General features: G+C 33.7%; 1 protein-coding gene across 2 annotated transcripts; it reads right to left on the bottom strand.

Moving 5' to 3' along the window:
• Nucleotides 1–32: 32 nt before the first annotated feature.
• On the bottom strand, nt 33–25,207 carry LOC128217349 (copine-8-like). 2 transcript variants are annotated; one of them, XM_052924452.1, is made up of 20 exons: nt 25,081–25,207; nt 23,137–23,242; nt 22,558–22,645; nt 21,958–22,061; nt 21,481–21,520; nt 19,563–19,639; nt 18,337–18,365; nt 18,141–18,169; nt 17,417–17,520; nt 16,816–16,962; nt 14,975–15,053; nt 14,380–14,433; nt 13,256–13,317; nt 12,173–12,325; nt 11,283–11,355; nt 10,230–10,357; nt 8,225–8,327; nt 7,208–7,265; nt 5,829–5,902; nt 33–4,342 (listed from the first exon to the last, which is right to left on the bottom strand). In XM_052924452.1, exons 2-20 carry the CDS (start codon nt 23,217–23,219, stop codon nt 3,539–3,541), a joined length of 2,289 nt encoding a protein of 762 aa, XP_052780412.1. In that variant the 5' UTR covers nt 23,220–23,242; nt 25,081–25,207; the 3' UTR covers nt 33–3,538. The 2 variants fall into 2 exon arrangements, with proteins under 2 accessions (XP_052780412.1, XP_052780413.1); XM_052924453.1 differs by having other exon boundaries at nt 14,975–15,050.
• Nucleotides 25,208–25,730: the final 523 nt, after the last annotated feature.

Genomic DNA, 25,730 nt, shown 5'->3' with positions numbered 1-25,730 from the left:
AGGAATTCTTAAACTGCATGACAATTGCAACACAAGCTTATAAATAATTTATTGGATACTACTAGAGTGCAGAAAGTTTGCAAGAAACCATAACATCAATAACTAAATATCTTCTTCAGCAGCCATTTGTATAGAAATGGTTAGTTTCTTGGTTGGTCAAAGTTAGCCGAAATGTTTATTGACTGGTCGATATTTATACAAATACTATTTAATAATCAAATCAATTGTGAAAACTAGCATAAAGATAACTTTTAACCTGGCCAACCTATCAATGTTTTATACAATTGGCAACTGATATTCAACACATTCTTCAGCTGATATTCAACACATTCTTCAGCTGATATTCAACACATTCTTTAGCTGATATTCAACACATTCTTTAGCTGATATTCAACACATTCTTCAGCTGATATTCAACACATTCTTTAGCTGATATTCAACACATTCTTTAGCTGATATTCAACACATTCTTCAGCTGATATTCAACACATTATTTAGCTGATATTCAACACATTCTTTAGCTGATATTCAACACATTCTTCAGCTGATGATTAAACACATTCTTTTCTTTATATTATCGGATAATGGCCATCTTTAAAACATTGTGTGTGTGTGCAGTTGTTATGCAAACATATCCAGTGTCATGAAAGGCTGGGAATTATTTGTTATGCTACAATATGCTACAATAAAACTGTCGCCTTCAGAGATGGAACAATGAGTTGGAACAGACTCTCAAACAGTGTTTAAGGATGGCCTTACTGAAACATCACATTCGGAACTCATTACTACATTATCTAATGATGTGATAGAACTACTTATAAATTATTGCACAGTGCTTAAATGATCGCTAACATATTTAAGCAGTAAGAAATATGTGTAATGGTAACATTTCGAGGACAATATTATTTAATAACTGTCGTTGACACTGATAACATATTACGTCTTTTCAAATGGCATCCTCTAGTCGAACATGATGATATATAAAATTCACACATAGTTTATGTAATGGTGAATTCATAACTGCTGATGAAAATAACAAATAATAAAAATAAATAAGAGTATAAAAATACAGGATTAATTAGGTTATGATAACATATGACATATAGCATTATTACATTTCCCTTGATTGAATTACATCACATCCATAAATAAGACTTACACAAAGGCAAATACCTTTAGGCTTGCCATCATTACAAACAACGTATAAAGTTCCTATTATGTAATAGCATAATTCTAAAACGAAATACAGCAAAAGCAGCAGAACAATAAACATCTCAATACTTTAGCGTAATAAAAACCTGTAAATTTAGTATTACATTGACCTCTGACCCATTTAGTATTTGTAAATTTACAAAATTCTAAAAAAATCATATAAATTAATAACTTAAGTAATTTCTTAAAGTAACTTAAAAATATCTGAACTAGAGTAGACTCAAATACTCTCATTGATTTGATTGAAAATACATACTGTTATGTTAAAAACACTTATAAATAAACAGGTTTTCATTTACCTGGACTATGAAATTTTTTGAAATTTGAGCTAAGAAATAACTTGATGTGTATGAATACCGGCCAAGCTGACAATGTACTTTCCTTTTTTCCTTTGTATTTTTACTATTTTATCCTGACAACAACTATCACAGAAATGTAAAAATTAACACCCCCCCCCCCCCCCCCCCCCAAAAAAAAGAGGACATATCTTGACATATGTATAGCACAAGCTTAAAAAAATCCCATTAACATTTTTTTGAAAAACATTTTGTTAGGTAATTCCTATCCCACACACCTCACACCAAAATGATATTAGCATATGGATAGCCATTGAATACATGACATTGAATAAAGCTAATAAAAATCCCATTAACATTTTTCTAGGTTATTCCTATTACATGAATTGAATTCATGTGTGATATGGACCTTTGAGCGCTAGCATAATTTTAATACATGCAACTTCTAATTTTTCGAAATTAATGTATGGGTTATTCCTATGATCACTAATAATTGAAAATTAACTGAAAATCGTTGGCTACAAAAAAAGCTGTTTTATCCTATTTTGCCATAAAAAATTCATGTTAAAGTAACATTTTATTTAAATTTTCGCCCCATTTCTCTTCCTTAAAATTTGATACTGCAATTTTCAATCTGATCCAATCTACATGAATCAATGTCGACAAGTAAGAAAAAGCATAAAAAATATGCATTATAAAAAATGAAGCAAAAATGTAAATTTGGTAGTTTTTACACAGGCACAAAAATATCTGATTATTAATTATAAAACAATTTTTCACTCTCCATTTATTGATAGTAAAACATGGTCCAATTCACAACAATACTAATGCCATTAATAGGTTGATGCATTTTTTATTTATGATTTTAATGCATTTTCATTGACTTGAATGATGAAAAAAGCACATGATTTAGGCACAGATAAAAAGTATAAGCCTTTAGAAATGGGTTTTTCAAATTAATAGTTATGTAGCCACAAAATCCCCAGTTAAAAATGCCCCTTAACATCGCTAATATTTTTGTATCTGTACCTAAATCATATGCACTTCTTTGTTTTGATCAGTAAAGTCTAAGGAGTTAAACACGATAATGCATTAAAATAAAAAATAAATAAATTTTTGCATCCACCAATATTGTGAGGGTTAAATGGTTACTGAGTCGTTACTGAGACAGAACTGTGTGAGAACTTTATGGCTCTGTTACGAAGCATAAAAGGACCACTGAAGCATTTTTTATCACATTAATAAAATATACAAATTAAGCAGTAGAAAATAGCTATTAATCATACTCTTCTGAAATACCACAGATTTTAAAAATTATGACAAAAATACAACAGTTATGAAACATAGAAATCATACTTAAAATGTTTTGTGTTTCACATACTGTGTTGAATCAAGGTTTATGTCGCTAATATTTTTTTGTTTTTCATTCAAAAAAATCCTGGAATGTGTTAAACTGGTCACACTTCACAATTTTTACATAAACAGTTGAAGAGCTTTGAGGTTAATGCAAAGTTTTAAAAATTAAAGAATCAATTTCCCATTCAAATCCAGCATTACTTTTGCTTTTGAATAATGAAAATAAAAAATCTTCAAAATTGATCTGGAAAGTGTCTTAAAACTTGCAGCTAATTTTAATTGAGGAATTTAACAATAAAAAATAGCATTTCTTTATGAAAATTATTTTTCAAATTTTCTGAAATTCTGATTTGGCCTAATCAAACTCGATTTTTTGCTTATAAATCTCAATTTCAATCTTTATATTAATACTTCTTGTTGTTCACGTAACAGGATTAAAAAATCCATACTTCTTTCAAATTTCAGCAAAAAGATATTTTAAATACCGTAATGAATAATACAGGAAATAATGTATGAAACCTTTGATCTATAGCTTATGAAAACACAATTGTTCTGATTTTATCAGTTTGTATTGCAGTTTGTACCTCATCTTATTATTCTTCACAAAAGGAAGATAGCAATTCTTTGTCACTTTTATACCTGACAAATCTATTTTTAATAAACTTATTTTTTTCTTATTTCCGTGCGTTTTGGTAGGTTGGTGGTGGCCGTTGTGGAGCCCCAGGGGGGGCAGATGGGTATGGAGCTGATCCCTGGGCACCTGTAGGGTAAGGGGCTCCACCTCCTCCCCCTTGAGCCCCCGGGTAGGGGGCTTGACCTTGACCTTGTGGGTATGGTGGAGCACCCCCTTGTTGACCTTGTGGGTAAGGTGGAGCACCCCCTTGGCCAGCATTAGGATATGGTCCTTGAGTAGATGGATAAGACGGTTGGGCCCCTTGTCCTTGAGTCTGGGGGTATGGAGGCTGACCTGGTTGAACTTGACCCCCAGATTGACCTGGAGCCCCAGACTGTGGGTAAGGAGGAGTCCCAGAGGCACCTTGGGCGTAACCCTGAGGTCCCTGTGGATAACCCCCTTGTTGAGGGGCACCACCAGGGTAGCCAGGTTGACCTTGACCTTGCCCCTGTGGGTAGCCCGCTTGTTGAGGGGCACCACCAGGGTAGCCAGGTTGACCTTGACTTGGTCCCTGTGGGTAGCCTCCTTGTTGTTGTTGGCCCCCTGGTGGAGCCCCAGGGGCACCTGGCTGTTGAACATTTCCCTGTGGTGTGCCCCACTGCGATTGACTTGCGGGAGGGGAATTAGGATTTGCTTGACTGGCAGGTGGTATAGGCCTCTGTGGTTTAGGTTTAATTCCATGTTTTTTCATCCATTGTATGACTTGATCTGGCACTTCTGCGAGGACCGACTTAGCAAGGGCAGCTTTCGAAAGATTGATGTCATTTCCATAGCGACCACTGAGGAAGTCACGAAATGGAACAAACTGTAAAAAAGATAAATATTACAACAGAAGCTCATCTAAAAAGTATTTTTTAAGAACTAAACAAATAGTCAATTTTGAACATAAAATTGCATGTACCAGTAAATAACATATTGAGCAAGGGCAACATCCTCCTTAAATTTTGTTATTGCTTGATTCTGCATTCAGTTGGTATTATACAATTATTTATTGATAAGCTGTGAAATATGCTGTCATATTGACCAAAATTTATCATTGACCGAGGTGATAGCTGAGATCAATAATGGTTCTGCTGTCATTATTAACTGCATATTTCACTGCTAATAAGAAAATAACTATTTAGTTATATGAAACCGTATCATCTATTATGACATTATATGATAAAACTGTTTCCGGTCTTTAAGTAGACAGGTTGGTATGGTGTTGATGATGTGATTTTCTTGCCTTATTATGACGTCTTATGATAAAATGTCTATAAAAAGACATGTCCATTTGGCGTTTGAAACTGTCTATGAAAATTGCTCTTCGCCCATCAGGGATGTTTTATTTATAGATCATGTAATAATCTGCATTATAAGACCATTCAATATAATGATCAAGGCACCTGCCTAGTTAAGGAGTTTACCGGTACTGCATAATTCAGTGTTTTTTCAGCCCTTTTTTAAAAAAGTATTCATTTATCCCCTTATAAAAAAAGTTTATGGAGTTCAAAAAAAGGATTGACAACAAGTTGAACAATTTATGAATCATGTTAGTGTTTTCCCCCTTTTTACAAAAACAATGCTATTTTACCTCCATCAAAGTGCCCTGTCACCTTTTCCTTAGAGGTGGAAAATAACACTGGCATAAATATATAAACAAGAGATGTTAGTGAAACATTTATGCCCCCTTGGGAGCCAAATTGTTAGTAGGATTTGGACACTTAAATAAAATATGGACAATCAGAAAACCTTTTTTCAGCTTACAGTCACACTGACCTTGACCTTTGACCCACTGACCTCAAAATCAATAGGGTTCATCTGCTGGTCATGACCAATAAGCCTACCTAGTATGAGGTCCCTGGGTCAAAGCATTCTCAAGTTATTGATCGGAAACCGTTTTTCATGTTAAGGTCACACTGACCTTGACCTTTGACCCACTGACCTCAAAATCAATAGGGTTCATCTGCTGGTCATGACCAATACACCTACCAAGTATGAGGTTCCTGGGTCAAAGCGTTCTCAAGTTATTGATCGGAAACCGTTTTTCATGTAAAGGTCACACTGACCTTGACCTTTGACCCACTGACCTCAAAATCAATAGGGTTCATCTGCTGGTGATGACCAATACACATACCAAGTATGAGGTCCCTCGGTCAAAGCGTTCTCAAGTTATTGATCGGAAACCATTTGGTATTCCGACCGACCGACAGACAGACAGACCGACCGACCGACCGACCGACATGTGCAAAACAATATACCCCACTTTTTTCAAAAGGGGGCATAATAATAAATCATAAATGATAACTAACCTGTACAATATCTCTGTCAGCATATTTTCCATGGTGGCCGAGTCTCTGGCCATCCCCATCAAGAACATTCATAGCTGTAATAAATAAGGTTGTACTGCATATAAAAGGTAGAAAATTCCAGCCAATATATTAGCCATTTGATGTTCAAATTTCCTATCATAGAATGTTATTTGATTATTGTCATTGATGATGTGGGAAACTATGCAAAGGACCAGGCCACAGTTTTTTGAAGTTTTTTGAAAACTCTCAAACGAGAACACAATCTAAATCCTGTATAAATGTTAACAGATTGAAAATGAATTGTGATTATCGATCTAAAAAATGAGTTACAAGTAAAGTTCATTTCTTGCTTTAAAACATACTTTAAAATAAGACTGCTGACAAATAATTAGATTTTTATATTTAAGTTCCAAAACTGATGTTTTATGCATTTTTCTTAAACCGTTAGGAACAGTTTAAGCAATAAAACATTAATTTTTGAACGGAAATATTAATCTACTATCTGATTTTTTAGTCAGCAATCTTATATCATTGGTTTGCAGATATTTATGCAAAAAAATGCTCTTTCCATGGCAAAAAATTAAAAAAAGTTGTAAAAATAGTAAATCAGTGCAGCTTTAAAAGCACTTTCTTTCATAGATCATTTATCTCGCTTTTCTCGTTAATCATGTTACCGCCACAATTATCAAAATCTCGTTCCATTCACATATTATAATCTAACACTTTGGTGAAGATTCCCCAATATATAACTCTTCAGCAACAAATGAAATTGAGCAAAACTCTTTATTTTTTGAGCAATTTACTAAAGGTCATTTTAGCTCTAGAATATATTTTTGGGAAAAACTGACAAAATGTTTTTATCAACACATTCTATGAGAAAATATGTTTATAAAAAGAGTAAAAAAAATACAACAGCGTACCGTGGCCGGTATGTGGCCGGTATTCATAAAACATCTTAAGTCATTTTCCTAAATTAAGTACCGTATCTCACTTGCCATTCAATGTAATAACTTCATAATATCTGAAATACTTTATTTTCATTGATGTAATTGAATATACATACTTTTATTCTTAAATTATTTATACTATTCTGTAAATTCGACTATGAAAATTTAAGAAGTTAAGAAATTGACTTAAGTCAAGTAATGACTTAAGATGTCTTATGAATATTGGCCCAGGTCATATAAAACAACTTTATGTTCAGGAAGTGAATTTTTGACACTTACCATAAACAAACATCAATAAACCAGTATAAACTATGCAACATTAAATAGGTTAAAACAGTTATAAACCAGATTAATTCTGTGATTTTTAATTCTGCAAGAAGAATTAAAATAATATTTTTGAATTCATACCATTAGCTTTACCATGACACTTACCATCAAATTCTGCATTCCCAACACCAACAATGATAATTGACATCGGCAAAGTGGAAGCCTGAAAATACAAAGCAAAATTTTTACAAGAACATCGTGAACTGATTCCAATGCTCATCTGTTATAAAACTTGCTATTTATCTTTTGCAACTGTTGCATATTTTTTTTCAATTCAAAATCTTCTGGGTATGTCTGCCCAGTAAGTTTAAAAATAGTGTTGGTATATTTATCGACACTCATCAAGTGAATTTCACATGTTAAACAACATAGACACAGAGCCGTACAGATTAACATCGATGATGATATTGATCCATGAAAACTACTGACAGAGATTAACACTGCTGAAAATGTTAAATTATGTATTATCAGCCACATACTAGCTTGTAGGGATAATTATAGGCTTGTTTTTAGGAAATACTGTCTATGCCTATTTCGGTACCACCTGGTGTCTTATCCCTTTAAGTTATGAATAGTGATAATAACAAGCACCCTTCACAAGAGATGATATCAACAAAGAAAATACAATTCCTCCACAAGTTTTCTTCATAATATAGGAGAGCTTACAGAAATGTCACTTTGACAGACCTATCAACTCAATAAAATACATGTAAATAATGTGTAATAATGATATGTTTACTAGCCATCAGGGATTAAACATTGTAACCCGTTTATAAATTCCTAATATGTATTAGCCTTGCTAAACATATGCATATTGTCTCTGGCAACATGAGTACCAAGTTCCGTTTGAAAGTATTGAACATTTTTTAGTTATGGCTATGGTTAAAGTTTTCCAGTTTCTTAGGGTCAATAAGGCGCATTATCTTACAATTGTGAAAGTATGAGTTATTGGCCTTTCTATACATGTGTACCAAGTGAATATCTTGGAACAGTTTGAGAGTTATGGCCACAGTTATAGTTTTTGCACAAAACCAATGAAGACACCAAGGCCATCACAAATACTCAACATTTTTCTCTTCTGTTTTGTAGTTTGCTCCATATAATAAAATGTGAATTACTTACGTTGATGATGGAATTGATTGTGTTGTCCATATCTGTGATAACACCATCTGTGATTATGAGTAGGACAAAATATGCCGACCCGTCTCGTTTTGCTGCTGCAAATCTGCAATCAAAATGCCCATCTCATAACAAATGAACCATTTAAATAGAGTGAATACTTAATTGATTGTTTTCTAGGTTAGAAAACAATACTCAAACTCAATATACACATTAAAATACATTTACTTAAAGTAAATGCCTACTCAGTCCATACTCAGTCAGAGAACTCCATCTTTTCAGCACTTTTGGCACTTTGATTTTGGTCACACCTTATAAACACAAATTATCTTTTCTCTTTTAAGTACTTTGATTTTGTCAACAACCAAAAAATGCAGTTTTTCCCACAGACATGAAAAAGAATGCAGAGAACTTTGTAGGCATAGATAAAACTCAGTCTCATAGTGGTACTTTAAATTCATTGAACCTTTCTAGTACTTTGATTTTTGAAAGGAAAAAACAACAGAATTAATAACACGAGCTGTCACAGAGACAGCGCTCTCATCTATTCCGCCGCTTTTCAGTGTAAGGATTGAAAAGTTTTGGCGAAACATGCATGGATCACTGTTAGATTAGACTTCAATGCATTACATGATGTGCGGAGATATTAACATAGATTTGTGGTTACATGCAAAATTTTAACCAGAATTTTTAAGTATAATAATAAAGGGCCATTATTTGCAAAAAACAGTAATCTAACTTGGTTTTTCAATTAGGTTGGATGGTTGAATACCATTGTATAAAGTCTCAATGCAATACATCAAGTAGTTGCTGAGATATTATCCTATGTGTGCTTACATGCAAGACCTTAACCAGAATTTCTAAGTCACATAATAAAGGGGCAAAAATTATATAATATGAAAGATAGAGTTATCTTACTTGATTAAATAAGAAGGTTCAATGATTGGGAGCCTGTGTGTAAAGTTTCAAGGCAATACATGATGTATACATGATGTATTCGCTGAGGTATTGACTTAAATGTGGTTACATGCAAAACCTTAACCAGAAATTCTAAGTTGAATAATAAAGGGCAATTATTTTGCATTAAATGCAAACTAGAGTTATCTAACTTGGTTAATTAAGTAGGTTGGATGGTTGACTACCATTGTATAAAGTCTCAATGCTATACCTTAAGTAGTTGCTGAGATATTAACCTGTGTGCTTACACGCAAAACCTTGACCAGAATTTCTAAGTCGAATAATAAAGGGCAATTATTTGCATTAAATGCAAACTAGAGTTATCTTACTTGGTTAATTTAGTAGGTTGGATGGTTGAGTACCATTGTATCAAGTATCAATGCAATACCTGAAGTAGTTGCTGAGATATTAACCTATGTGTGCTTACACGCAAAACCTTAACCAGAATTTCTAAGTCACATAATAAAGCGACAAAAATTACAAAATATGCAAGATAGAATTATCTTTCCTGATTTATTAAGAAGTCGAATAATAAAGGCCTATTATTTGCATTATATTAAAATAATGTTTATCCAACTTCATTAATTTAGTATGTAAGATAGTTGGGAATACATATCCAAAGTTTCAATGCAATAACTGATGTATTTACTGAGATAATGACTTAAAGGTGCTTACATGCAAAACCTTAACCAAGGTGTGACGCCAACGCCGACACCACCGCCGACGCCAGGGTGAGTAGTATAGCTCTCCTTATTCTTCGAATAGTCGAGCTAAAAACAAGTGTGCCAAGGAGCCAATGCACATGTTATCTTTCATTCAAATAAGAAGCATAACTGAACAATGAATATAGCCAGAACTATGGGCCTTGCTAGACATGTGGTCATTGTCTCAGGCAACTTGTGTACCAAGTTTCATTTCAATATCTTTAAATGTTAATTTTTTAGTTATCGCAGAGGTTAAGGTTTTTGCATGACAATGACAACACCTAGGCTATGACATTACCTCAATTTCTTTAGCCCCCCCCCCCCCCTGAAAATCTTAAAAGGTTTACCTAGAGACATGATTGATGACTGGGGAGAAGTTAGTTGGCCCGTACAGTTGGACCTGCTGCAGTGATGTGTAGTATGCCTGAATGATTCCCTGTATGCCGGCACAGTAGGGGTTGTTGGGGTTGAAATTCTGAAATAGATGCAACAGTTGAACATAAAGTACTATAACCAAGTTATTGAAATTTTCCCCTAGGGTTCCATCTTATCAATGAAAGGACAACACGATATTGTAAGTTCAGATGTAAGATCGAGAATGTAACAAATAGAATTAAGAGTCTAACTTATAAATTCAAATAAACCAGTCTTAACCCCTAACCATATGATCTGCTTTAAAATATGTCTCTCTGTGATCAAAAATAAAAACATTTTAAAATATAATACGTTGGATGATAAAATGTCTCAAGTGACTGCTAATCACGTGTTATACAAAGTTCAAATCATAATATATTGTAGGTGTATGTTTGGATCCATATTTTCATATTATAAGTTATAGGGTAAGTAGGTGACCAGATATGGAATATATAGACGGCCAAGGAAACCCCTAACGTATATATCAAGTCAACAACTGCTTTATATGTTTAAACGTTTCATTTATTAATCAGAATATTCATTTGAATCGGAAAATACGCCATTTAGGTATGATATAAATTTGTAGACCCAATATGGAAAAATATGGCGTCATCACATGACCAGTCCTGGACCAATGGCGTTGCATGATTTATGTTGGAGGTGTGATTTAACATATGTAGTTGTAAGCCCCTCCCACTCTCATCTCTGGTAAGAGGCAGACACCTGTACCATTAGAGGGTGAGAGTGGTCTAGTGGCATAGGTGTCTGGCTCTCACCCAAGAAGTTGTCGGTGTGATCCCAACAGGGGGAACTTTCTCATGGCCTCTCAAAGTGGACACCAGTACTGGTTTTTGCCTTAGAAACAGTCTTGAGCATAATTCTATAAGCTGTTAGCTTGCTGTCAGCTTTTGTCACAATAAAACTTTAAGAAATAAGTATAAACTATACCATTTAACCACTCTTATTCTCATTATTTAAGAACTTACACAAGCAAATTCATGATGAACATTTCCGTCTGGCAACTTGGCTCCAAAACCAAGAACAGGAAACAATTTATCCCTGTAAAATCAATTTAAACATATTGATGCATATATTTTTCTATGCATACATTTAAAATGCAACTAGCTACATTGTTACAGTGTGATTTTCTACTGTAAAGACTATTAAAAATTAAAATTGGTGAAAAAATACGTTTTCAAGTACCTTTTGCGGTATTCACAATATCTGAAATTACCTTACATCATCCAGCTGGTGGTATGTGTATATAAAGAAAAGCAAATTGTCATTCACATGTACTCACAGCTTTGCTCAGTATTCTAGAGTCGCTATTGTTAGCTATATCTCCCAACAGCATACATTAATATACAAACGACTGTGTAAGCCCATAAGACTACTTCTGAAAGAACAGCTTAGAAATACCAGAATCTTGTACTGATGCAGCAAACTGTTTGTTTGATTTGAGCATAATAATGTTGTGAATTTGTTGATCAAATACATTGAAAATGACAAAATACCCATGAAGTTTATTTTTAAATATCAGCAAAAAGGTATTATATACCTGAATAATTACTCCTACTGTTTGCATGGCCACAGCATAATTGATTATGTTGGTTCTGAGCCTCATAATGTAGTGAAATTTACTTGTAAAATCACTGACAGCATACACTAAGTTTATTTTTCAAAGAATGTCAAAACTATGTTATAGTTCTGAGTGATTTTATGCACAGCTTGTATGGCCCCAGTATACTGATTGACTTGGTCCTTAGTGTAATAATGTTGTACTGTTACAAAAAACAACAACATGTACATGTATATGCATATGTGTACATGTATATATATGTAAGAGACAACTTTTGATTAAACTACTAAAACTCACGTATCATAATCCTGAATTATTTCCCCCACAGCTTGGATGGCAGAAGCATACTGATTGACTTGGTTCTGAGCGTAGTAATGTAGTGAGTTGGGCTCCCTTGGGTTGCCATTGGAAGCTGTGTAATCTATTGCTACTGTGAAATTCATATCAACTCTGAAATACGGGAAAAAAATATCATTTTACAAATGTTTACTTAAGGTCCTTTCAGAGCAAAGCAGAAAGATAACACTGAAATATACATTTCCATGAATCAGATGGGTTGCTTTTTTGGACAGCCCACCATTTTTGGTGGCCTTGACCTTGACCTTTGACTAACTGACCCAAAAATCATCTATTGATCATGAAAAATGTGCATACCGAGTTTGAAGACTCTACAACAAGTAATTCAAAGTTTTTGATCAAACATGTTAGTGTGACGCTGGTGCTGCAAAGACAGCCCCATCTGCCTACCATGCTTCACAGGCAACTCAGTAAGTTAAATGTAAAAGTCATATTATTGTATGGCAGGAAGTTATAGGTAAAGGGAAGTTTTTAACTGCCATTAGTTTCTGTCGAAGATCTGAAGGTCAATATTCAATAAAAGCAATGTTGTAAATCATGATTGTTAAGGTCAAGTTGATGCAGAGCAGAGAGCTAAAGAACAGTTATCAAATGCCATTAATTGCTTATCAAGGTAAAGGTGTTTATCCACAACAGACTAATCATGTAGTGTTTGCTATAAATTCCTCTAAACACAAAATGCAAGTCATATTAACACATTACTAAGCTCATTCTTAAATCCCAATAGACAGAAAATACATGTAAATTATAAAAAAAAGACTAATCTATGTTTATTATATTTCAAATGAAAAAGGGACTTTACTTAACTGTTATTATGGTTGAAGTTATAATCCTTGGGTGTATTGTTCCTGACAACATGTGCACCAAGTTTCATTTGAATATCCTCAATGGAATTTTGAGTTTTGGCCAAGTTCTTGCATTAATATCATGGCACCGATCCTGACCAAAGCAAGACAATGACCATTCCTAGAGTTTCTTTCTTCAAGAAAAAACTAATCAAAACCTTTACAATAAGTTACTGACCCTCCCTGCAGATAGTCGAGGAAGCTTGGTACAACCTCCACTTTACACTGCATCACATTCAGCTGAAATTTAAACATACATAACAAATTACTATAAAAGTTAAGGTATTTTATTCTTTTCAAATAAATGTATAGACATGGCCATGCTACATTCAGCAATTGTAACTGGCCACATGTGAAGTAAGTTACTGGTGAATATCTTGGAACAGTTTTAGTTATGGCCATGGATACTAAAAACAAATATATAAACATGGCTTTGCTATGTTAGTGCATATTGTCATTTTCCACATTTGTTCTTAATTTAAAGTGAATATTGAATATCTTAATTCAAATTAATGTAGAAACAAAGCCTCACGACACATATGCGTATTGTAACTGGACATATGAGAACTAAGTTTCATATATGAATATTTTGACATTTGGCCAAGATTGATGTTCATGCTCAACAACAACATCCATGAAGCCATGACACCACCAAGGAAGCCGACAACAACACCAAGTCACAATACACTAATTTCTTTTCTTTGGAAAACCCCAGACAGCCTGTGTGACACTATAATACACAAGAGCTGTCACAGAAGATGACAAATGCCAATGATTGGGCCTTGTCTGATGAACAGTCATTCAGTATAACATATTTGTTGCATAAAATGTATGAGGTAAATCACATTTGTTTTAACAAATACACTCAAGAATTGCTGTACAAATCTGTGAAGATAGATTAAATTCCCATTACCAGGTAAACATGGTTTGTTCAGTTTTGACCACAAATGTGACCTAATGATCAGTAAATTTATAAGGCTGACCTGCTGGTTATACCCAACTTGCCTAACAAGTTTGAGGTCCTGGCCCAAAGCATTCTGCAGTTATTGATTGGAAACAGTTTTTTCAGCTCAATGTCACCTTGACCTTTAACCAACTGACCTCAATAGATGTAGGAGTCATTTTCTGGTTATGACCAAATTGCCTTCAAAGTTTGAGGTTCATTGGCATAAAGCATTCTTCAGCAAAAAATAATTAAACATGGGGACACACTGACTGACTGACAGATGGTCTAATAACTATATGCCGCCCTTCAAGGGCATGCTAATATGCTTATCTGGCTCGAAAACATTTCAACATTACCTCCCCTGAGTTCTTGTAATTTCTTTTCTTTGCTTTCTTCTTTGGGTTAATTACCTGAAAAACCAAATAACAAGAAAATGCAAAAACAAAAGCATTTAGGAGAATAACATTGTTCAAATTTAAATTATGATTTCTGTTTTGGTGCTTTGTTTTATATGCCTACCAACAAATGTTATCAACTTTAGCCACTCAGATATCGCCACTTATATAAATTTTTATCACTCTGTCATAACTACCAATATCGACCTTAACCTTGATATTGATATCAACTTCAACCACTTCTACAATCACCAGTGATATCAACTTTTAACCACTCAACCATCACCACTGATTTTGACTTAAACCACTCTGCCATCACCACCAATATCAACTTTATTCACTCTGCCATAACCACTGATATCATATTTAACCGCTCCGACATTACCACAAATGTCAATTTTGATCTAGTATTCATAATTATGCAAGTGTGAAAGTTAAAAATCATGAATTAAAAAGTAAAATCTAAACTCATGATTTACACTATAACTGCATAACCATCAATAAATGTATGACAAGAAATAGGGATCTTTAGTTGTGTGTGACTTTTTTAACTTACATCAAACATTGTATTGGCCTTTGGAGCGTTCAGCAAATCTTTCAGAGTTGTAGTAAACTCCCCTATGAAATCATGGCTGCTGAAACAATTGGAATTAGTTATGAACTATTATGCTTAAAGGAATTTTCTAACCTACAAAAAAACAACACAAAATTGTTAAATTTGTACATACAATAAACAATAATAGTTTTAAAGGCTTTCAACATTTCCTTCGTTCATTTAAAATCAGCTGGAATACCCTGTCTATATTATGCCTTAAATGAATGTTAGTTTAAACAAAATATTGCTGGAATACTCTGTCTAATGACTTAAAGGAATGTCACTTTTAACAGAACACAGCTTTAATAGCGTCTAATGCTTTAACAAATGTTAGTTTAAACAAAACAAAGCAAGAATACTACCCTGTCTAATGCCTTAAATATACAGCTTGAATACCCTTTCATATGCCTTAAATGAATGTTAGTTTACGCATTACACAGCTCAAGGGGCGAATGCAAAAAGGTTCTAAGTGACTTAAAATAAAGAAGAAGATAGAACTTTTTCGCTTTCACCCCTCGACTGCTGGAATAACCTGTTAAATGCCTTTAAGAAATGTGAGTTTAAACAATACACAGCTGGAATACCCTGTTAAATGCCTTTAAGAAATGTGAGTTTAAACAATACACAGCTGGAATACCCTGTTAAATGCCTTTAAGAAATGTGAGTTTAAACAATACACAGCTGGAATACCCTGTTAAATGCCTTTAAGAAATGTGAGTTTAAACAATACACAGCTGGAATACCCTGTTAAATGCCTTTAAGAAATGTGAGTTTAAACAATACACAGCTGGAATACCCTGTCTAATGTCTCAAAGAAATGTGAGTTTAAACAATACACAGCTGGAATACCCTGTCTAATGTCTCAAAGAAATGTGAGTTTAAACAATACACAGCTGGATCATCTGTCTAATACCTCAAAGAAATGTTAGTATACACAAAACACAGCTGAGACACCTGTCTAATGCCTTAAAGAAATGTGAGTTAAAACAATACACAGCTGGAACACGTGCATTATCCCTTAAAGAAATATGTCATAAAGCTCTAAAGGTTCAACTGGAAAATAACCAAAAGAAACACTGGGTTGATTGTTCAGAATTTTGTTAATGTTTATTTTTGTCATAATTGTTAACTTTCAAATATTCGCTTCTCTGGAAGTTTTAAGGACAAACTTTTGGTCTGCAGTCCTTCTTACAAATGATGCAACAACTTTTTTAAGAAGTGCTCGTTTTTTTTATTTAAAAATAGCTGCAAATCATAAAAAAAATTATCCTTTGAACATAACAATGATGCCATTAACAATGTTCATAACTATAACAAAGTTCTGAACAATCCGCCCATTGCAAATTAACTAAAGTCATCACAAAAAGACATTTGCATGAACCTGCCCAATTTCTTACACTAGTAAATATTGGAATCTTTGGCTTCATTTATTAGATCTGTCACAGCGACAGGGTGTTTGACTATTCCAGCCCCTTTAAGTTAAATGATTGTAAAGTTTAAGTGAAACATTCATGAATCACTGTAAAATTAGAAATAAAAGTCTAATAATAAAGGACTCTTATTTGCATTATATGCAAGATAGCATTACATAACTTGATTTATTAGGTTTGATAATTGGAAACAATTTCATGTGTAAAGTTTCAATGCAAGACAAGACAAATTTGCTGAGATATTGACTCAAATATGGTTACATGCAAAAACCTTACCCAAGGTGTGACGCCGTAGCAGAAGCTAGGGCAAGAATTTTAGCTAGCCATCATCTTTGAATAGTTGAGCTAAAAAACTACCCAAAACATCCATACCTTCCATCAGAGTCCCAGTCGTAACACTCGATTTTCAGTAACCTAGTGTGGTCTCCATTGCATAGTGTCTTCGCAGAAACACAAAACGGCTTCCAGGTTGGATTGAGTGTGTTCTTTATAACCTCTGTCTTGTGTGTCACTGTATAGCTAGAAATATCATAATTATGTTCATTGGGATATTTATGTATCATTTTTTCAAGAACAAAAAAGGACTTTTGAAGGCAGTAGGAAGTTTCAAAATTTGAACTATAATGTGTCATTCACAGTAAAACATACACTTCGAAAAGCGGACACAAGCCCTGACATACAACATTGCTCAATGTTTTTGGCGTAGGCCATCCAAATTCCCTTTGGATCATTTTTAAATACATCTCAACATAAGTAAGAAATATGTTTAAGATAATAACCTTTGGAAATCCCAAAAACATTTTAAAATATATTGTAGATGGTCGATACTTTCCTTCACCTGAAAATCTCTTTTGTGTATCAATTTTAACACCCAAGAAGTCAAAGACTTTTGAATAAACTTAAGAAAAGAAATGTCTTAAGAGGTGCTATGAATTCGGGCACTGAAATATTGCTAATGCTAAGCTTGTCCCACCTGCCATCAGGGTTCGCTCTGTAGAATATCAGGAAGGGGTCGGATTTTCCGAACAGATCTTTCTTGTCGAGACCTGAAGCTCTCATCTGCATGTGGACTTCTTCCTGAAAAATAGGATCATTCTGATAGATAATTCAGTTTAAATCAGAAAGTGTTGCTTTAAATTGAGAGTTTGTCCCAGTCTTCATTTTCTGAGTCCCAGCCACTAAATTCAGGAAAATGTGTGAGTTTAAGGGTCAATTGTTTTGGAATTTGTTCAAAGTAACAATGTGATTTACATCATCATTATTTACTTTATAAAGTAAATTATGTGCTCATGTATTTAAATAAAACACATACAGCTTAAACATTTGTTAGATTTACTGCAGATCTTCAGGATGCACATGAACCTTCTAGAAGAAAAGATTAATATTACTAAATTACTCGTTTAAATTGTTTTTTAGAATTTGTCTTCAAAATAATTTACTTGAGGCAGAAAATTATAACACAAGAAACTATAAGGAGAACTATGTACATTGTATGTGTCACCTGCTGGGACCACAATGTCCACAATGACCTTGACCTTTGACCTACTGACATCTACTGACCACAATAAATGATACCGAGTAACAACAATTTAGTCAAAAGTAATTTATCAAAAACAATGAAGAGACACCAACAATGAGGGACAAAGCAATCCCATGTTTAACAGGTAATACAATGAAAGACAATGAATAGGACATACTTTTGATGAGCTGACCTCTTCAACACGAACTGAAATGTAGGCAATGATTTTATTACAAAAAATTACATGTTAACGTGAATGATACCCATACATTTAAAAATATGTCATAGATTTAAGATGGAAAAACATTTTAAAGTAAATGAGAATTGTATATACATCCGATATTTTGTAACACAAATCATAACATCAATCTTACCAAATATTTTTGACTGTCCTTGAATACCACTAAAAATAAAAAAGAATATGTCATATTACATGTACTTCAACTGTCTTATAAACATCAAAAATAGCCCTATCCTAGACACATAAATTCTTGCATACCGGACGTGTGTTTCTGGTCATGTGACCAGTGCTGGAAAAACCTGTCTTACATACCCCATGTAAGATGAGTCACGCGCAACAACGCGCCACTTCTTATTTCATTTATTGTATGGTTTATAAAAAATATATTTTGCCATTTCAATAATAAAGCGCAACCAAATATATATGTTTGCAAGACTTTTGATTAAAATTGAAAATAAATAATCGTTTAAAAACTCAATTTTTAGTTACTCAAAACTACTGCGCTCTATGACGTCAGTAAACAACGTCGCACACATTTTTTGGTGTTATTGTACAAAAGCTTGCTTCAACGTCATTTTTTCCACAAATTGATAAATTTAGATATGCAAGAAAAAATATCAATCATTTGTTTCCAGTCTGTAATCGAAAAATCCGACCCTCGGGCACGCTGGGTGGCTTACGCACATGCCATCGGGTCGGATTTTTCTATCTGTACCGGAAACACATGATAGATACTTACATAGTTAAATTTTAACATAATAAAAAAACATGCTTATATTTTGTCTAAGGTAGAATTCCTCCAGAGAATAAGCACTTTACTTTCAACAAGGTTTGTGATACTGTGATCAAGAAAAAATGTATACAGAACATATTCAGAATTCTCACAAAACTACCACACTTTTGGTGTGCGCTAAAGAAATACAATAGATGAGAGTCATTGACATGTACCGTTAACAAAATAATGCTTCCTGACATACAATTCATTTTCTAACAACCCAACCAACATTTAATTGTCATCAAACAAACTTTTTCTTCCTGTTAAATGTATATCTTTTTGGGTACTTTTCAATAGTTTTTTTGTACTAGAAAGACTTGTGAACGTAATGCTTTTAAAGAGCATTTATTTTAAAATTGACAAGTACAAAATGATGTTGAAGTGTGAAAATAAACAAATGTCACCAAAATACATGGGAATCTTTCATGTGATTTTTTTGGGCAGTAAAAAAAAGATAGAAAAAATTTTGATAAACAAAATCCCTTCAATAGTTTGTGATAAACTTCTCCATATTTTCAAGTATACCTTGATCCATGTGACAAGGTCTGGTTAACCATCCTCCAAGGTTCTATCATTTAACTTACAGAAGGTTTTTTTCAATCCGACCACTTCCACAGCCAACAATCTCGCCCAGTGTACATTCTATCCTTCCAAGGAAATCCTGTACAAATACAAATGAAATATTTAAAAAATAGTTAAGATATTTTTTCCATTTCTTTCCAATTATAATTGACTGAATGAAAATATGTGTACTCATTTTGTTGAAACTTCATAACTTGCAACAACATTATCAGCTAATCATAAAACCAAATAAATAAATTCAAAAGTGTAATAGGAATTATCTAATAGCAAAAACATGTTTTGAAATAGAAATGGTCAGCAATTAAATTTTCAAAGAAAATATCTTTCCTTCGAAAAAGAAAAAAACTGTCTCACGGATCTGCAACTAATTAAAAAAAACATAAGGACAAACCAAAACTGATTCTGTGTTTAGCGTCATATATCAATTTCACAACCTATCTACCGGGCAGGTAAAACAAATTTCCCAAAAAAACAAGCATTGTATCCTTAATAAAACATATTTCTGTCAATGAGGGTAAAGCACTGCCGCAGAAGCAAACTGGCTTTTTTAGAAGCCCTTTTGAGGGTTAAAGCAAACTGGAATGTCAATGCATTTAACAAATAAATTAACGACCAAAAGCAATCAGTTAGATCGGAAATCCTCAGACATATCACATCCCTAATAAAGCAAGCACTTGGAAAGCTATTCAGCAACAAAACACTGAACGGGACTCAATCATGATTTGTAAAATTCACCTTTTTATGGTATGACGAAATTGAGTATCGTAAATCATAAGGAGTATTAAAATTAATATACAGATGGCTGCAACCCTTCAACAAATGTTGTTATTTTTTTTATATGCACAAATATTGTCTTTGGAGTCTATGATTTTGACTTTCGTTAGTAACACTTTTCAACAAAAGGTTAAAGGTAAAGTTATCCTTATGCTTGTATATGAGTCCTTTTCGGCGTGTGGTTATGATGTCAGTTTTTTCCTTGACTGTACCGCCGTTGGCTCAGTCCCCACGTAAAGCAATATTTGTATATACTTAATGTGCATTTTATTCTGCAATATTGTTAGCAAAGAGTAAAATATGTGTTTTCAGATGCATTACCAGGGTGCCAAAAGCTGAGTGAGTCCCTTTAAAAGTAAGACTATACTCAGCAGGGTCATAAATGATTAAACTTAAATTATTCTATGAGGCTAAACATGGAATAAATTTAAAGTAAATAATATACACAAAAATATCATATAACAAGAGCTGCCACAGAGACAGCATGCTCAACTATTCTGCCACTTTTCAGTTGAGATCATGATGGCGAACAAGTGTGCAAAGTTTCAAAGCCATATGTCGATGGACTTTGAAATTATCTGAGGTGGTACACACACTTTTATGTAAATTCTAAGTCGAAAAAGGGGCATAATTCTGTCAAAAGGCTTGATAGAGTTTCTTCCTCCTGTGTACAGGTTGGGGCCATGATGGTTAACAAGTGTGCAAAGTTTCAAAGGCAGAAGACAATTGAATTGGAAAATATTTGAGGTGGTACGCAAACTTTAACATAAGTGGTTACGCCGACGCTCGGGTGACTAGGATAGCTCTTCTTATTTTTCGAATAGTCGAGCTAAAAAATATTATTTAAAATAACAACACACATGTTATGTTTTTGAAAACTTTTTTATCTAAATGTTTTAGCTATACGCCTTCATCAGTAGATATAAAACGATCAGAAAAAATGGAAGAGACATAAACTGTGATATGACTACACATCGCTTAGCGGTAAACAAATGACATTATAATTAAATTATTATTCTTATACGAGTAACATAAACTGTCTGGCTTGTTTTTTTGCCGCTATTATTGCCACTAGTAAAATGATAATACTTTTGGCTTACTTTATTTGTCTTAAACCAGTCTAAAATATATATCACTTGAACTTACATGTGCAGACAGTCTTTGTGTAGGTGAGTCTACATCAAATCTAAAAAAAAAAAATGGAAAAGAAAATATTATCCTCATATTTTATACATGTAAGTTGGAAAGTAAGACGTTTAAATCTTTAGTTTTATTTTGCAGACCAGTATGCAATATTCTCAACAAAAACTCAGGTTGCCGGCTAAAATGGCCGGTTCAAATGGCAATTGGGCCGGAATTTATTGTAAACTTTGGGTATGTGAAAAGAATTGTATCCACTTATATGCATGTATACATGCTCATCATTCCTGTAAAGGTCACTGATACCAAGTATAACAAGTTTCATGAGAACATCTTAAATGTCCTTTTTTTTAGTCACATCTCACCCCAAATTCGAGTGTTTGCACGGAGACTTCACAGCAAGCCAATGACAACAGCTTGACTATTTTTATAAGAAAACACAACAAAAAACGAGCTTTTAACCCAAATAGTAGGGATACGTACATTTCAAACTTCAGTTTCTGACTCTCCTCGAAGAAATAGTTCATGACAAACTTCTTAACAAAGTCTGGGTTCAAGGTGTCCTTAATCATCTCTGTCCGGCCGAACTGAAAGAGAGTTTAAAAATAAACTTAAGTATAGTTACCAACATTTAAGGCATTAGCAGTATTTCAAAATCATACACACAGAGTTTTCTATTTTTGGTAACATGATAACAGCAGCCATGATCTTATAAAAGTGAGAGACATAAAAGTAGCACCAAACTCACCATTATGATATATAATTGTTTAATGTAGTTTATATATTTAAATCCTGCAAAGCTTAAAAGGGCCATTTAAAACAAGATCTTTGTCGATTTAAGCTATAAATTGAAAATATGTTAGTGCCATAGTTTCATTATTTTGCTATATTTTTGTATAAATAAAACTTAAGCCAACATAGACAATGAGCCTGAAGTTGAGAAAAAAAAATAGTGACCTTTTATACAGATTTATGATAATTACAGTAACAACTAAAATCCTTCATTAATACGGCCCCCTGAGTTACATAGTCAGTGTGCAAGCAAATTCTAGACTCAGCTCATCAGTGTGAGCGAAAACTTACCTCATGAAATGTCTTGCTTTTAATGTCCCAAGTGTGAAGTACACACATTGGATCGGACTTGGAGAAAGTGTCTCTGTCTCGAAGGCCCCTGTAATAATTGGAATAATTATTTATCACTAAGGCCACCTTTAAAATAAAAAATAAACTGGTCCCAGTCCATTATAATGTGGCCCAAATTTCTGCATTTGTACAATCACAGTGATGCATGCAAGTTGTAGCAACTACCTTAATTTAATAAATAATATGCTAGTCTTGCAGGCACCTATTGAAATAGAAATTGTTGCAATGACAAAATGCTTGCAGATTTTGTACAAATGTTAATTTTGTACGAGAAAAAAAACTTAAAATAATTTACCCAGGAGAAACTAAATTTAATTATTTTTTTCTGAATAAAAATCTAATAAAACTGTCTGGAATAAGGCACTTGCCCAGAAGATTTCATGAAAATAATAGAATATAATAGAATGTCATGAGTCAATTTTTCTTTGTTATACATGTTCACTTATATAGCATGCAAAGTTCTACAGTGACAGATTTATGTATGATCTTTATTTTTCACTTTTTTTGTTTCTTCCTTACCTGCAAGAGACACTAATCTCAACCTGCGAAGAAGGCGCGGCAGCAGATCCTGGGTTAAAGCCCTGGCCCCCATATCCAGCCATGTCTGTTCAGTGACAGAGTTCAACTGAAACAATAGATGATTGTCAAACATAATGCCCTCTAAGCACAGCTTTGTCAGAAAGATGTGCAATATAGAATAAATGTGTTTTAAGAAGAAATGAATTAATTATTAATCATTTAATGTTGGAGGAAGTAAATGACTGCTGGTTTATCATTGACATTTGATGCCTATGAGGCAGTTTAAAGGTTATGACCATTCAAAGTGCGAGGATAGTAGGTACAGTTTTTAATCATGTTCAGATAATGACTGATATTTGCAGATAAACATGTATCCTCTTAGCAGCAGGGAATAAGTAAATATGACATAATTTCAATGACAAATATGAATTGCAATGGGGGTCATCTACTGGTCACCCCCAACCTAATAGTCAAGTTTGAGGGCTATGAGTGCAGGCATTGTCACACAGATAATCTTTTCGTGTTAAAGGTTACTCTGACCTTGACCTTTGACCTGATGAGTCCTAAAATCAAAAGGGGTCATCTACTGGTCAGGCCCAACCTTCATCTCAAGTTACCATATGTACAGGAATTGTCAAATTTGCATTCAAGGTCACTGTGAACTTGACCATTGACCCGATGATCCCTGAAATCAATAGGGGTCATGTTCTGGTCAGGACTAGCCTCAATGTCAAGTTTGACCACCATTTGGTCCAGGCATTGTTGATTATCACTCGGACAAGCTTTGACGACCTTTTCTGTTCAAGGTCAATGTGACCTTGACAATTGTGTTGATGACCCCTAAAATCAATGTTGGTCATCTACTGGTCAAGCCCAACCTCCAAGTCAAGTTTGAGGGCCATGGGTGCAGGCATTGTCTAGTTATCCTTTGGACAACTTTTTCGCATTCAAGGTGTCTTTGACCTTGACCTTTGACCCCTAAAATCAATAGGGGTCACCTACTGGTCAGGCCTAGCCTTCATGTCAAGTTTGATGACAATAGGTGCAGGAATTGTCGAGTTATCACTCAGACAAGCTTTGGTCTACTGACGGACGGACCGATATTTTTCCCAATCTTCAGAAAAAAATCCCAATCAAAAGTAAAAATAAAAGCAAATCAGAAATCATTGATTTTCATCACATTCAGAGATCATTTAAAATATTATCTGTCATGATTTATTGCAATAGATATACACCCCAAGGATTGATATTTCAGCCATTTCAAGTTCTTTGAAAGAGAAAAGAATCTAAAATATTAAATAATTTCCTCATTCCAGGTAGACTGAAAAGCTTATTCTTCTAACTTTAAAATATTTCGTGATGCAAATTTTCCCCATGTCTTGTTTTTTTTCCCCAAAAGGGCTGAAAAAGCCCTAAATTCTTAGATAATTGTTGTTCATTTTATAAACATACAAGTATAATTATTATCTAAACTTCGTAAGTCTCAGGGTGCTCTCTGGAGCTTTGTATCTAAGGAAACACTAAAAAAGTTAATTAATAGAAGACAGATATTAAACAAATGAAACTTGGAACAGAAAACATGCAATCATAGTGAGAGTTTTTTTTCTGAAAGCCCAAGCGTTGACGCGGAGTTGAACCGAGCGGGGCGTATATTGGCCTGTGTGACTACTACCCAAAAAAACAGTTACAGACTATGGCATCATTTCACCAAATTTTCAAATTATGACACAACTGCAAATGCAAGAGAAATTTCTTTCATACCTTGTTTACAGAGAAAGGGCTTTTTTGTCCTTACTACAGAGCCCTTCAGCTGTTCATGTAAACGATATTGCCATTATATGATTAGTGTCCTCAGTCGTGTGAGACAGACAATGTAGTGAACTTCTTAAATCATGAATCATTTGAATGAAAGGCAATATCTTTCGAAAGTAAACAGCTACTTACCTGTTTAAAAACCTTCCTTCGACTGATTTATTGAGAAATCGTTACAATAAATTGCAAAATGTTTATTAGTTATTATTATTTATTTTTTCATCAAAATCATTAGGCGCTTGGTTATATCAGGTTAAAACGTCCACTTGCGAGAGGATCGCTCAAACCTACACAGTGATTTCGCTTGATAAGCAGATTGGTATAAAAAACATTAATAATATAAATAATATAATGTCATTATAATAAGATTCAAAACATTAGTGAATATTGGCTATATGTTTTTCGCGTTCTGAAAAAAATATATTCACACGGGACTAAGGCAAACTATGTTTTATGTTTACGTATTCCATACATACTAAATATATATGTAAATGATATATATAGCAGCTTTTACTAGTGCGGTTACATGAGCTTTTCGTACATACCAACTAAAACGCTATACAATCTAAAGAGGTTTCAGTTAGTGATAATCTCCATGAGAAAATCAAAGACTGTGGTAAAATATCTTGTAACATATTTTACATTCCTAATGTTCTATACGATCTGTTGGCATTAATTTTAGTGATTTACGTCGCTTTTATACGACGCTATCGTTTTTATACCCAAAAATCTTATTCTCATTTCAACATGTAGTTCAGACTTTAAAGCTATGTTGAACACAG

The sequence above is a fragment of the Mya arenaria genome, chromosome 14 (genome assembly GCF_026914265.1).
Source record: "Mya arenaria isolate MELC-2E11 chromosome 14, ASM2691426v1".
Lineage (NCBI taxonomy): Eukaryota > Metazoa > Mollusca > Bivalvia > Myida > Myidae > Mya > Mya arenaria.
This window is presented reverse-complemented; position numbering and strand designations above follow the sequence as displayed.